Source organism: Poeciliopsis prolifica, unplaced genomic scaffold (assembly GCF_027474105.1).
Source record: "Poeciliopsis prolifica strain line A6 unplaced genomic scaffold, Auburn_PproV2 SCAFFOLD020, whole genome shotgun sequence".
NCBI classification, from domain to species: Eukaryota; Metazoa; Chordata; class Actinopteri; order Cyprinodontiformes; family Poeciliidae; genus Poeciliopsis; species Poeciliopsis prolifica.
In genome coordinates, this window is record NW_026562395.1 from 7,064,244 (window position 1) to 7,078,885 (window position 14,642).

The following is a 14,642-nucleotide window of genomic DNA, read 5'->3' on the forward strand; positions in this document are numbered from 1 at the left end:
TTATACAAGTACAAAGCCAAGCCATTTTATTAATTGATTGACAAGAACAGTTGTTATCAACATAAGAGAGGAACGTCATAATGACAAGGGACTGTAGGAAAGAGGAGGAGCTTAAAGAAACAGGCATAGTTTAAGTCATATTTATTATATACAGCATTTTAATAACTAAAGGTAACAATTACTTTACTGTACTATAAAGTGGCATCATATTCCTGGGAAGTACATAATAAACCTTCCTTTGAAAAATCCTGAACAGGATCATGTAAGTATAGAAAATAAAAAGATGTACTTTATGGAAACAGATCTTACAGATTGAAACTTCCAAAAATAGTTTACAAGGTTATTTCAAGAAAGACTTTGTTGCTCTTGCAGAAATTTGCGTGACTAAAGTTGGATCACTAGTTTTGGGTGAGATATTTTTATTAGCAAAATGAAATGGTTATAATTTGTAAAAAGGAAAATGATCAGTCAGAAATAAATGGGTCAAGGCTCCCATGTTTTAAGTAATATCAGCCTATTTCAACAAACCATATCATCAAAAGCTCAAGCAGCATTTGCTTGAATGTACAAAAAAAATCAAAAAGAAAAAAAAAACAATAGAAAGCACATAATAAATATGATATACCCCACGTTCAGTTCAGGTTTCCATAATATTGAGGTAACGGAATGCATTATGGATTCCGAGTCAAACATAGAAATTATAAAAACAGAAGCATTCACTTCTCAACCCACTTTGACATTTACCAAACACGTATTCATTTACCTGAAACAACTGATTCTGACAGACTGTAACAAACAGGCAGACGTAACACTGCTCTGCCATGTTTAATATCACCTTAAACATAAACAACAAGGACATACATCAAGCTTAAGGCTTTAAAAACATATCAAAAATTAAACTAGTGCTTCCATCACTGGGCCTTTAAGGCCGTTTGGCTCAGACGGAGGCGTCATTAGTTGGATGATCAATCACAGGATCCTTCAAAAGACGAATGATGGCCTTTTTGGGAAACTGTAACAACAAAATGTTTATTTTTTTAAAAAAAAGGTTTGCAAAATCATTTGGTGAAATAACAGAGGAAAAAAATAATAACTGACAGAGACCTGTAGTATCATATAAACAGAGATATCTGAATGTTGATTATAGACAACACATAAACAATTACTTCAAGAACAGTGCAAACAAACAGACATTAGTGCCTTTTAAAGTTACAAAGTATGAATCAAGATTTAAATTTTCAAATGTTCTACAAAAACACGCCGGTAAGTCTATTTGCTTTGGGTTTTTTTTTTGTTTTGTTTTTTTTTTTGTTCTTGTAGTGCCACCTAGAGTGCAAAATGGCACACAGCTTATGTCCTGAATGTTAATAAGTATACATTTAGGACATAAGCTGTGTTTCTATAGCTACAAATACAAACCTGTGTGTTTATGTACTATCTACAAGAACACAGAAAGGACCATTGTAACATTTGTCACCAACAAAGGGAGGCCATTGTGGAAAGAAAGGACATTTCGCTCTTCTTCACTTTTTTCAATTGGAATGCTTATACTTCTACAAGTTAGGTGTAGAAGTATAGTTAAAGGAGTAGTGCAGGTGTTGACATGCCTGTCTCGAGATTATCAAGGAAGAATGGACGGGTCTAAAAGTTGTTTCCTATAGACATTTCACTAAAAGCTCAGTTGAGCAGAGCTCACTGGAGTGTCTTTGTAAAAAGATCTACGTGTGAATAGCAGCAGTCAAGACGCTTTGCGAACTGATATACCTGAGGATCTTCTTAACTTCCAGAAAAACCTTCCCAGAGTGACGGATTCTGAACCTGTGGTCTGAAACCAGAACAAGGAAAAAAAATTAGAGGACACCACATGAAGTATAAACAAAAACAGAAATGAAAGTTGATTGACCAAACTATTCTTACCTTTGTCTTTCTCTGGCAGGAGAATTTCTTTGCTAGCTCTGATGTTACCTAAAACGTTAGTAAGAGTTATTACACTGCATGAAAGGTTTAATGGAAATATTACAACTTATTTGAGTGCAGTAACTTATGCATAATATTTTTGGCTACAACAAGTCTGACAGCCAAGGGACACTAACCCTTTTGTCCAACAGAGTTCCAAACATCAGAATGCAGAAACCCTTTAGAAACACAAAGATAAGGCATATTTAACACATCAGAATGGTTTGACTGACAAATTGCATTTTAAAAATTCTGTAATTATTATTACCTGAAGTGTATTTAATACTGCAAATGCAACCTGGAGTCCAAAGTTATCTGGAGAAACCATAGTTCCGATTCCCAAAGCCCAAGTTACACCAAAAATCGGTGTTAGTACAGCCGAACACCTGATGATAACCAACAGTGCGTGCCTCTCTCTTGCTTGGGCTCCAATCACTTCGACTCTTCTCCTCAACATTTTGGATATCACCAGAATCAGGATCATGATGTTTATAGCCACTATAGTAAGGGCAGGGATCACAAACGCCAGTAACGGTTTATGCGTATCCCAGGTGAGCCAGCAGGCATTTTTTTCTCCAGTGTAGTGATTTGAGGGAGTAACAGCTATGGTTATTGTTGTAATGATCAGCGGCGCTCCATATCCCAAAGAGAATCCGATGATCAGCATGGTTAGTTTAGACAGCCCTCTGTCAAAGACACTGAGAGTCCGGTAGAGCAGCAGCAGGGCCGAGGCTAACATCCAGAAGAACAGGGCCAGGTAGAAAAAGTGGATGAAGAAGGTGGCGGTTGTGCAGGCCAGAGGATTCTTCTTGTCTGCGTCTGAAATGGCCGCTCCAATGACGAACCAAATGTTTGCAATCAGGAGGGACAGAGCGATGTTGACGATGGAGACGTGACGAAAGTACGACGTCATGTTGTCCCCAATTGTTTTCCAAATTATGCCTTCAATGATTAGACATATAATCAAGGAAACAATGGAAGATGCAATTCCACTGTATGTTATGTAGGTTAATATATAATGATCAGTCCTGTTGGGTGACATGAGAATAGAAAACGAGGTTGTGTGGTTGCACTGGCAGCTGGTCATTCTGTTTTCATGGGATACCAGCATGCAGCCATCGTCGTTCCATCCTCCAAGACCGTCAAAGAGGTTGAAATCCCAGAAAACACATTCAGGATTTATCATCCTATCGTCTAGAACATCAAATGCTAAAGAAATATTTGTGATTTTGTTATCGGGCCAAAGAAGTGCAACCTTTCCATTGATGTCTTTGGATGACGAATTGCTTTTATCCCTGGCAGGAAGCACATTATCCATGGAAGCAAATATTATGGTAGTTATCCAGTGATTTTGTCTGTCAGTGTTGGGTATGCCTATTTTCACCGAGGAGTTTAAGTCGCCACTGAAGGAATTCACGAACGTGGATTTGTTCAAACGCGTATGGGGCGTTTCAATGCTGAAGGACTTGTTAACGAGACGGGATGTGATTCTTTCAATAGAGTACAGTAGTGAAGAGCTGGCACTTTTTACTTTGACGCCTGTTTTTATTTCGTAAATGTTTCTTGTGTTGTTGTTGTTGTTGAGGGTTTTCCACGATTCCTCGCCAACAGTGAGTGTGCCCGCAGTTTCCAGGATGTTCTAGAATGACAGAAAATCAATATATCAAAGCTGAAAAGTATATTTCTCTTTAAAAACAACAATAACTGACAATTACATGCCTTCATGGAATCTTGTTCTATTTTAATTCCTAAAGATGATGACAAATTTGCTACATTAGAAAGGATCTTCACGATGGCATCAATGTCGGCCGGAGAGTCAATTATTGCATCAGTAAAGTCAACAGTCACATTGGAAAGTTGCTTGACGAACAGTGGAAGAGTGAGTTCATTCAAAACCTGCAACATAGAATAGAAAAAAAACAGTCTTTTAAAAAAGATATTTTCTTAATATGATCTGAAAAGGAATTAAAATTTTGGTATATTATTTTGTACTTCACACAAACTGAATAAATCCAAGCTGAAATAAAAGTAAAACAGAATTTTCAGCAGAATTTCGGAGAATTATTAGATTATTGTTCATTTAATAAAATGCAGTTCAGCAGGGGGATGAAATGATTGAGAGTGAGGAAAATCCAGAGAACCAGATGAAGATCACCTCAGATTGATCCAGCAGGTTCTTCACAACTTCTAAAACGCACTTGTCTTGGATCTGTCCATATTTACCGTCTGGCTGACAAACGGCTGTTTTTTCTCCCACCTTCCTCTGTGTGCAGCCCAACACGGCCATAAAACCTATCGGTCCGTTACCGTAAGTGTCATCGCGACATGTAATATCTTTGGAGAAAGAAAAATGTTCAGTTCTGGTTAAAGTTGTCGTTTGAAATATGTTGACATGCATTTTTTTTTTATATGTATTTGAATGTTATTCGGCATTGATTAAAACTCACTGTCTGATGGATTGAACATCAGTGTGATATTCTTTGTAAATCTGGATGAGTTTTGTGATTCACAGGTGAAGATCTTCTCTTTAATTGAACAATTTTTCACCGTATATTCGTGGGTGACGTGAGAAGCCGCCCCGACATCTGCAACACAAAGTTATCAACGTTACATTAGATGCCACTAAAGGGCAAAAGGACACATTCATTCAAGAAACTCTTACAGAGCGGGAACTTGAAAAACCATCGATGTTTCTCATTGTGTACCACAGTAAACCACAAGCTTCAATGTTTAGTGGGATTTTGTGGCAGACCAAGAAAAAGTAGGTTAACATGTAATGATGAATAAAAGTGACGCAAGGTTTTATTTTTTGTTAGAAAATACAATAATTCATCGTATTTAACGTGTGTATTCGTTGCTGTAGTTTCAATTAGAGGATGGTTTCTTTGTGTATATGGTCATATCATTGTCAGTCTTTTTCCTTGTTAGATTTTACCTGTGTTTAGAAATGTAACCGTGTGGCCGTTGTTGACAGAGCAGTCCAGTGGCACAGGGGACGGTGTCTCGCAATCCACCGATATCTTAACCGGGTTCACGACGATTTGAGGGATAGGAATGGCTTTGGCATTGATGCTCTGTTTGAAAGTTGAATTGTCTCCCCGTTTTAATTTGCAGACATAAATCCCTGGTGGAAAAAAGAAGAAAATCAAAGCAAAACGTTGCACAAGGTATTATGGTGACAGAGTAACGAAACAAACATGAAATAACTTCATACAGAAAACAGCACTGCAGTATGTGAATCCACTTATCCCTTCATTCGAACACAGACTGCATGTGCTTGTGGAAGTCGGTACCAATTAACATTCGTTGATGCTCTGCACTGCAGACAGCACAAAACAGTTCTCAGGTTCTACTCTCAACAATTTCCCACCTGATCTTTCTCAATTCTCAATTAAGTTTGTGTGTAACTAAAGTGTGATGTGCATAACTTCTAATATATGAACAAATATATTTCTATTATTCTATAACCTATAAACAATGTTAGCAAAACATTAGACAGCAGTTTTTGCAGTGTTAACATTTGCAATGACATCATTAAATCAGCATTGAAAATAAGAACATATTTAAAGGAACTGGGAATATTATTAGTGTAAACAATGGACAAAAAAACATTCTTACCATCATTCACTGGAAAAAAAGATGGCAGCGTTAGGACCGACTGTCTGTTCTCCAAAGAAATCCCTTCTCCAGTGACTCTACCCATGTGTGTCCACTCTACGCTTGTGACCACAGTAAAATTGAGGTCTTCAGGAGGAGGGCCACAGGTTAATCTCATCTCTTCCCCAGAAAATGCAGTCGTGGTATTAACTTCTTCCACTTTTTTTTTTTTTTTTTTTTTTTTTTTACATAAGCAGAATATTAGACAAATAATTAGACGATCCTCATTCCATACAGGTCATTTTTTTAGAAGAAGAGCATATTCTCCAGTTTACTTACTGACAAACTCCACCGGGTATAATTCTGACAGGCGCTTTAACATTTCGTCTTTTGCTAATTTAACTTGTGAAGCGTCACCAGAGGAGGCGGCGAGGGTGTAGTAAGTGATGGTACTTCCACTCCTGCAAACGACAGTTAGAGATGTAAAAATCCTTCGAAACCATTAGGATGAACATTCAACACTGATATTTATATCCTCCAAAAACAAATGGGGACTATTGTTTTTTAATAAAGACTTCAACGTTAATTTTGTTTAATCCCTAAAACAAAACAGAACAAAAAAACTCTTGTATGCTAGAAGGAATGGAAAGCGAACGACTTGAATTTTTGCTGAATCCTTTTGGCTTTTTACTTTAAGAAATTTCTAATTTGATTCAAAGATAGTTTATATCAACATTTTTGGTTACAAATCAACCAACGGTGACACGTGACGTGAGTGAAAAGCTTAGGAGGGGCACCGTTCCAATCCAGACTTATTTAGATTACATGTGTTTGGTATGAAACTAATGGCATATCTGGAGAAGTCAATCTACAACTTCTATATCAACTAATATGGTACCTTATATATTTGAAATATTCTGTTTCCACAGTTGACCGCTGTGAATGGCTTTATTTGGAAAGTTTTGACACATTTCTAAACTGCTACGTTTGTGCAATATTATGTGCACATGTGTGCACATGCATATTTCAAATGTATATAAAAACCAGACTTACCTGAAGGTCAAACTCTGGACTTCACATGTTTTTGACAGAAACCTCTGACAGCTGCGTTCAGCCTGTTTAAGACCAAATAAAAAGTCAAATAAAAATGTCTCTCTTTATCTAGAAATTCTTCATTGATGTTATAATAATAAAGATGGATATAAAATAATACTTACTGCATCATAGATATCTGCATAAACTTTACTGGATGGATTGTTGTATGAGTTATCGAAATCCATGTTAATTGTGAAGATTCCATTAAACTGTTTTAGTGTTCTGTTAACCATTCCTGGTGAGGTTGCATCTACTAATGTTGTGTTTAACATGGTTCCTAATGAAGATGGATGTATCGTTGTCGTTATTTCTAGTGTAGCTGCATTTGAAGTTGTCTTAACTGCTGCTTGTGTTGTGGATACATCTGTCGCTATATCAAGTATTGTTTCTGGTGACGTTGTATTTCCCATTGCTGTGTTTTGTCTTTGGTCTACTGTGGTTTTATTTGTCACTCTTGTGCTCAGGTTCATTCCTGACGAAGTTGCATCTATGAATCCACTATTCAGTGTTGTTTCTGATGAATATGTATGAGCGTCTGTCGTGATTGGCGTTGTTTCTGGTGACGTTGTATTGCCCATTGTTGTGTTTTGTCTTTGGTCTACTGTGGTTTTATTTGTCACTCTTGTGCTCAGGTTCATTTCTGATGAAGTTGCATCTATGAATCCACTATTCAGTGTTGTTTCTGATGAATATGTATGAGCGTCTGTCGTGATTGGCGTTGTTTCTGGTGACGTTGTATTGCCCATTGTTGTGTTTTGTCTTTGGTCTACTGTGGTTTTATTTGTCACTCTTGTGCTCAGGTTCATTCCTGACGAAGTTGCATCTATGAATCCACTATTCAGTGTTGTTTCTGATGAATATGTATGAGCGTCTGTCGTGCTTGGGGTTGTTTCCGGTGACGTTGCATTTCCCATTGTTTTGTTTTGACTTCGCTCTGGTGCGGTAGTATTTGAAATTGATGTGTTTGGGGTTATTCCCAGGGTAGGTGCATTTACTATTCCTGCTGTGGTTACGTTTGTCACTGTTGTGTAAGGATCTGTTTCACTAATCGAAAGAACAATTTGATTTGGTTCTAGTGTGGTTCCATTTAATGTTGTGTTTGGTAATATTGATGTGGTTGCATGTATCACTGGTGGATCTGGTGTTGAACTTTTCAGAGTTTCATTTTGTATTATTAATATTTCCATGGCTACAACAGTAGCTTTCAATCCTTTAGATAATGTTGTGTTTGTAACTTTATTGTCTGGAGTTGAATAATTTATTGTTGGTGTTGATGTCGCTGTGAAAAAAATCAAAGTACAGTAAGTTTAATAGTTTTAAGTTAAAAAAAAAACAATACAATTAAAAAGCTAACAGAAGCAATTGATTGTTTTTAAGGATTTGGGAGCAAAAATATTTCAATGGTAAATCAACAAAATACAATTCAATGTTTTTCATACCTGTTGGAGGTACAGGAGTTAAATCACATGTAGTGGCATCTGAGGAGCAAGAGAAGAACCAAAACTAAATAAAAGCAACATATGTAGGATCATTAGAACTAGACTCTGTAATACATATTTGCAGTGAAACAAACAAGGTCTCTACAGCCGCGATTCCATTCCGAATGTTTGCAAAACTTTTTTGATATTCTACGAATGTCCTCCTCCTACCACTTCCTGTTGCTTCTTCGTCTTTTCCGCCAGGAGAAACGTTCAGCTGTTGATCAGTGACTCGTGTGATGTAAAAAGTGTTTCCATTGCAGTTTTACAAAATACACACATTTCAATGTGACTGAAAAATGCACTCATCCTAATGCAAAAACTTTTCATAAAAAAAAAAAAGAGTCCTTTTTTTTTCAATATTGCTGTGTTTTCATTAAGCTAATTTATTTTCATAATTCCAATTTTTGTCAGCATTTGCATTGTTAACTCTTCTCTAAACCTATTTGGCTGCTGTTCAGCTGGCAGGTCATTAATGCAGCCACATGTATCACCAACTGAACACAACTGTTGATCTTGGACTGATGTCTATTTGATTAACACTAACTACATTTATTAAAACAAAACTGTATTCTTACTTGAGACCGGCTGACAGAACTCATCATTGGGAGGAAGTCCATATAAACATGTACAGGTTTGATTGTTGCATGAGTTGCTGCTGTTACACGTGTCACATGGCCAAGCAAAGCCGCTCTCACATTGACACTGGAGTCCATTAGCAGAGTTTGGATCACAGGCTGTTTATAAAAAAAAAAGGTCTTGAAATTTTCATTTAATTTGATTCACAAGGTAAATCACTTAACTTACACTGTTACTTACCTGTGGTGAAGGACATCTCTTTCACTCCCACAGACTGAGAGAGGGTTAATGGGAAGGAAATGTTTTGCAGAGTACTTCTGAAGGAGCTGAATATGCTTGACGAAACACTGGAGGTCGGGATGAACACGACGATGCCCACATTGATGTCCACAGCGTCTGTGTGTGAGAGGTAAGAGAAGAGTTCATGAAGCTTGTCAATGAGAAACACCTTCCACATTGACAGCTTAACTTCAGGCGAGTCAAACTGCATAAACTTTAAGAGGCTCAGTTACTTCTCTAGACCTGAACGGATTTATTTCACACCAAATCATCGACTCTTTTGTTCTTAGGACACTTATTAACCACGTCACCTGTGTGCTTAAGGTCATCATACGTTTGACCTCAAGGTTGAACATCCAGGTGGAGTCTGGATGTTGCTTCAATTATGTCATGGGAAACTGTTGCATGACCAAACTGAGTTCATTGGAGGCTCAGCTGTGGATGTACTTTAAGGCCACTGCACCAGTAAGCTGCTCTCTGATTTGACACGGTGGGAAAATCAACAGAAATCATCCAATATGTCAAAAGCAGAATTGATTGTGGAGCTGAGTGATCCTTGGGAACAATTTTCAAAAGCTTAAAGGCGCAGCGTTAATCTGGTCAAACAATTACACCCAAATATATACATGAAGGGAATGTCCAGTCATTATACCACTCAAGAAGAAGACTGTGTCCCAGAACCTGGAAGATTGTGTTTTGGTCTGAAATTTGGAAATTGGCCCCAGAACAAAAACCTTGTGAAGCTGGTAACACCGAGTCGATATTACCGACAGTGAACCATATCCTGTACGCATATCAACTGAAAGGCTGCTGAGCAAGGAGGAAGCTATTACTCTAAGAAAACATACAAAAGACTACAGTTTTCAAGTACTGATAGAGAAATGGCCTTAATATTTAGAAACATGTCCAGTGGACCGGTGAAACTAGAGTGGAACTGTCTGACCGTTGCTACATTTGGAGGAAAAAAGAAGCCTTGTAAAGCTTACTCTTTATTTATTATGTAATTACAGGCACATTGTGTTTCTGTGTGTGCTCTGGTGGCCAAGCAATATTTCATTGCCAATTTTACTTAAGTTTCTTTGAGCAAAGACAATTAAGAAAGTCTAAGTCTAAACCTGGGAACACCATCCCAGCTGTGAGTGGCTGCAGCATCATGTTGTGGGGCTGTTTTGGTGCAGGAGGAACCTGGTGCTCTGGGTGTCGTTTACTCTTTTCCCAGCTTCTACTTAACATCTCCAACAGAGGACGTATAGAAGTTGCACAAATTGAAATGTCAGCATTTGCATTGTTAATCCCTCTCTAAACCTACCTATTTGGCTGCTGTTCGGCTGGCAGAACTGACCATCAGCTGGCAGGTCATTAATGCAGCCACATGTGTCACCAAGCATGACGTCACACACTCTGTATGCAATGCAGTTGTTATTAGACCAGGCAAAGTTCTCCTCACACACACACTGGTACCCTGTTACATTAGGTGAGCATACTGGGGAAAAAACATCAGCACATAGTGTAAATGTGTAATGCCACACTCGCTGAAAGACTTCAAAAGTGGATCTGTAACCTGAAAAACACCTGTTGTTGTGTCCATGCTGGAAATTTGACTTGTGCTGTTGATCAGTATGGGGAAGCTGAGGTTCTTCAGAAACAGTTCAAGAACCTCCAGCTCAGAAAGGCCTAGAACAGCTTGGAACTCATAATCATTGGTATTTGTTGGAACTAGAGTGGAAACAGATACACACATTAAAACCTTTACGTTGATTCTGTAAGGCATATTTCACAAATAAATAATGAACATTGTGCTCTGCAGCGACTCGCCTTCTCTTTTCTCTCTTCCATAAAGCCTGGGTGAGTTGATTTCCATCAAGTCCTGTAAAAGTCATCAGATTAATCCGACTGTGAAACTGATCAATAATTGTTTTTGGTATTTATTGAATGGGCCGTGATGCCTGGTGGTTTAGTTTTCAGTGCTTACCTCATAGAGGGGTGTGAATCCCGGCTGGCTCACAGTGCAGCATGAAACCAGAGGAATAAAACCAAACCACACTGCTTTGATTGAAACCATTCTTACTAAAGAGAGAATAAAAATACAAATCATCATCATCATAAAAGATAAATAAATAAAATTATCGCCTGTGTCAGTGTTTCACAGGGTCAAGACTTAAACCATTAACAACAGGGTTCATTCTTCAGGGTACCTTTCTCAAGATACCCTGAAGAATGAACATCAGCTCCTGGTATAACCTGTGTAAGTTTGTAGTTGTATGGGGCAGTGAAATAATAATCAGAAAGTTCCCTGAAAGTGATCGCATAGCTGGTTATGAAAGTCCTATTGGCGAGTAAGTGGTAAGAGGTATCAAATGTAATGGGAAGTTAAAATGAACAGAACTACTGTCATTGACTGGTTCAACATGTCTGAATGAATTTGTATAAAAACTCCCACAAAAGAACCGAGCTCTAGTGGGTGACACATGGATTCATGGGAAATACCCCAGGAAGCCCACAAACGGTTCGACGTCTCTGTATTGGAACATGAGCAGGAAATGGAACATTCAATCCTGACACAACGTCCTTGGACACAGCAACAGGTGAACCGTCTCATTTTGTAGACACAAATGTGATTCTGCTGTCTGCCAAGAGCTTAGGCAATAAAAAAAAGAAATGAGATAATTATTGCCAGAGATCTTCTGAAAATATTAAGATAATTTCTAAATGACTTACTAGAGAAAAGCTTAGTCAAAATAAAGTTACCTTCAGCGGTTTAATAATTGATTCTACATCCTCCTCATACTAACGGATATTACTAGAGCAAAATCAGGTTTAAGTCCAGAATGTGGAAACACATTTAGCATTTCTGTAAATCAGTGACTTGTTTTATTTTTCATGTGATTTAATTGTTTTTTAAATTTAAATTATGATTATTATTATTTTCTTTTTTCCCTCATGTGAACCTAGTTGTGTCTTTAAAGCTGACAATGATGATGATGACGACGTTGATGATAATTTTAAATAGTAAATATCATGTGAACTTCTTATGCAAAATTCTGATCAATGAAAATGACAAATTTCTCCAATTATCTCACAGTTTTCTGCTAATAAAACTTGATTACTACAAAGACAGCTGTGCGGTCTAATGGGATGTAAACATTGATTTCCAGGAGCAGCGGTGGTTGCAGTTCAACTTACAACCAGTGGGTTGTCAGTTCGAATCCCCTCCTGTCTCAAATGTTGCATCCTTGGGAAAGACACTCCGCTTACATTGCCTGTTGGAAAAGGCTTCATTCAAGTTCAGGTCATTTGAAGAAAGTCCACCAATCCCCAGTCTATCCAACATCACACACATTTTTTGCCTATAAATTCTGGGGCTTAGTAGAAACATTTGGGTGGACAAATTTTACTGGGATTCGAACCGACAGCCCAAGCCATTAAGTAGGAGTTCTGTCCATCTGAGGTGGTAATGCTGTTCTCCTTTCAACAGAAACAAGTTACTCAATGGGATAAGCTAAAGTAAACTTCTGTCTTCACTTCTTACAGATGTCTTATGTTTCACTGGGTTTTTTCATTTGTTTTTGTCACTTGATTTTGTTAGACTTTTCTCTCTGAACTATCTGGCTGAAGGACAGGAACCGCTGCTGCTTTCTGGAACAACATATTCCCTTTTAGAAGTGCTTCATTAGAAGTGATTCAAATGGTTTTGGCTGGCCGCGGTGCCAACCGTCCCCCTGCTTGCCTGAACTGGCAATGCTCATAAATAAAAGCTGTTATGTTCATAGGTATGGAAACATGGTTCACCTGTTTCCATACAGGTGAAGCGTGAGAGTTCTGAGATAAATTTGTTTGACTAATTTGCATCTGATGATACAATAGGCCATTATACTTAGGAAAATGTAAATTTGTTGTACATGTGTGTTGAAATCAAAATTGAACTATTTTGAAAAACTGAGTGCATGCAACAGGTTAGAAAGTGATCAAAGCAGATTTTTCAGTTCAATTTTGCCAGCAAATTGTTTGAATCCTGTTTCTGTGACCAAAGTTATTTATCATATAACTGTTCTCCTCTTAATGCCTTCAAAATGCTCTCACCGGACTCTTCCAGTTAGCAAACTCCCCACACACTGACAACATCTTTAATTACTCTAAAATATTAAATTCAATCAGTGGCGCTCATTTTAATGCCTGCAAACATTTGATGAAGCAGCTCTCATATCAACAATCTTATTCTATGTATTAAGAATTTCTCCCCCCCAACATTTCAAAGCTTTTGATCGTTTCTAATTAACTTTGAGTCATGATAGATTTGTCGCACTGAAATCTTTTATAACTGAATGGTCAACTGTCTGATAATCTGTCATGTCTGATAAAATGGGAATGCAATGCTAAGCCAAGCCAGAATGGTTTCCACGATGAGTTTTGGATATTTGTGGTAGGAATCAAATAATACTTTGTTTTCCCATCAGCTGAGTACAGTGATGTGTGTAGAACTCACCTGTAGTCCGTTTCTAATCGGTGAAGCGGTTCCCACGTCGTCGTCTCTACCAGCTGTTGCAGAGTAACCACAGATCTCTGTTTGCTTTCTCAGAAAAAAGAGAAACCGATTTCATCTCAGAAATAGTACATTTCTGGAATTTTTCAACCGAATTTAAAAATGCGTCACAATTCATTGAATACAAACCGACTCCAAAAAAAGGGGAATCTTTTTTCTTTTTTATCGTTTTTAGTATTTCATCACTTGTCTCCAGTGATGTTTTGTGTTGAATTGTATAAACTTAAAGTAAATTCCCAAAAAAGAATTCAAAGAAAAGAAGAGCTGCTGTTTTTTTAAAAAGATATTTTATTCTAGTCTGTTCTGTAAACTCAAAAATGACAGCTGGAGTTCAAATATGTAGTCATTTCTTAAATACCAAGCTCCACTAAACATCATGAGGTGCTACAGTAGATTGTAGTTCCATGCTGTAAGAAAGGCGTGTGAAATAAAATGATTACCCGTCACTGTGTCCTGGATCCAAAGAAGTTGTGTCAGAGCTGAATGTTACTTTTCCTCCTCACTTTCAAACACACACATGAACCATTTGTGAGCTTCCTGAGGTGTTTTCCAGCAGTCACACGCATTATCTGCCATTATGCAGTCAAAAGCTCGTTCCCTGCTGAGCTATTTCAGTTTGACTGTCCTGCTTGTTCTCAGACTGACGTCAACACACTGAACATTTCAGCAGGACTGGTTTTGAATGGGGCAGTATTATCTATTTTTATTATCTATTTTCCTGGCCCATAGTGACACTTCGTAGCTCAATCAAGTAACTATGTTACCTTCAGTTCAAAATATATCAATTATGACTTCAATAAAATTCAACTTTGCTTATAAATGGGTTGAAATTTGGCCTCTGCCTCTTTAACTCTCATGCGATCTGAAAAGGCGGGGTCCAGTGGACTCTGCAAGTTTTACACTCTGTGGGCGGTCAGGTGGGGTTGCACTGCATGCACTTTCGTGGAGTTTGGGGGGCTGACAGTCTGACGGGACACACCCCGCTTCAACCCTGTCTGACATCTGCCCTGCTCCACCTGCGTGTCACGCTGAAAGACCTCAGGAAGGTTGAGAAGCTCCTCCCGCTTTTGGCACCCCACCTTCAGCATGTCACCACCTTCTTCCATTCAGACGTTAGC

The 14,642-nt window shown here is 38.0% G+C and overlaps 1 protein-coding gene across 1 annotated transcript; it reads right to left on the minus strand.

The window, feature by feature from the left end:
* Positions 1 to 63: 63 nt before the first annotated feature.
* On the minus strand, positions 64 to 14,191 carry LOC129369163 (adhesion G protein-coupled receptor F5-like). Its single transcript, XM_055044524.1, has 22 exons — positions 13,965 to 14,191; positions 13,468 to 13,551; positions 10,957 to 11,051; positions 10,800 to 10,851; positions 10,557 to 10,700; positions 10,294 to 10,467; positions 8,946 to 9,101; positions 8,705 to 8,863; positions 8,088 to 8,126; positions 6,771 to 7,927; positions 6,607 to 6,668; positions 5,893 to 6,014; positions 5,575 to 5,772; positions 4,892 to 5,080; positions 4,404 to 4,541; positions 4,112 to 4,290; positions 3,676 to 3,852; positions 2,225 to 3,595; positions 2,094 to 2,135; positions 1,918 to 1,965; positions 1,765 to 1,825; positions 64 to 1,012 (listed from the first exon to the last, which is right to left on the minus strand). The coding sequence occupies exons 3-22, from the start codon at positions 11,044 to 11,046 to the stop codon at positions 966 to 968; spliced, it is 4,605 nt and encodes a 1,534-aa protein (XP_054900499.1). The 5' UTR covers positions 11,047 to 11,051; positions 13,468 to 13,551; positions 13,965 to 14,191; the 3' UTR covers positions 64 to 965.
* Between the last annotated feature and the right edge of the window lie 451 nt (positions 14,192 to 14,642).

Coding starts and splice junctions, on each gene's coding strand:
- LOC129369163 (XM_055044524.1), bottom strand. CDS start 11,046: ATGGTTTCAATCAAAGCAGTGTGGTTTGGTTTTATTCCTCTGGTTTCA. Junction 9,102..10,293: donor GCCGAACAGCAGCCAAATAG/GTAGGTTTAGAG, acceptor TCTCACACACAG/ACGCTGTGGACATCAATGTG. Junction 1,013..1,764: donor GAAGTTAAGAAGATCCTCAG/GTATATCAGTTC, acceptor TTGTTGTTACAG/TTTCCCAAAAAGGCCATCAT.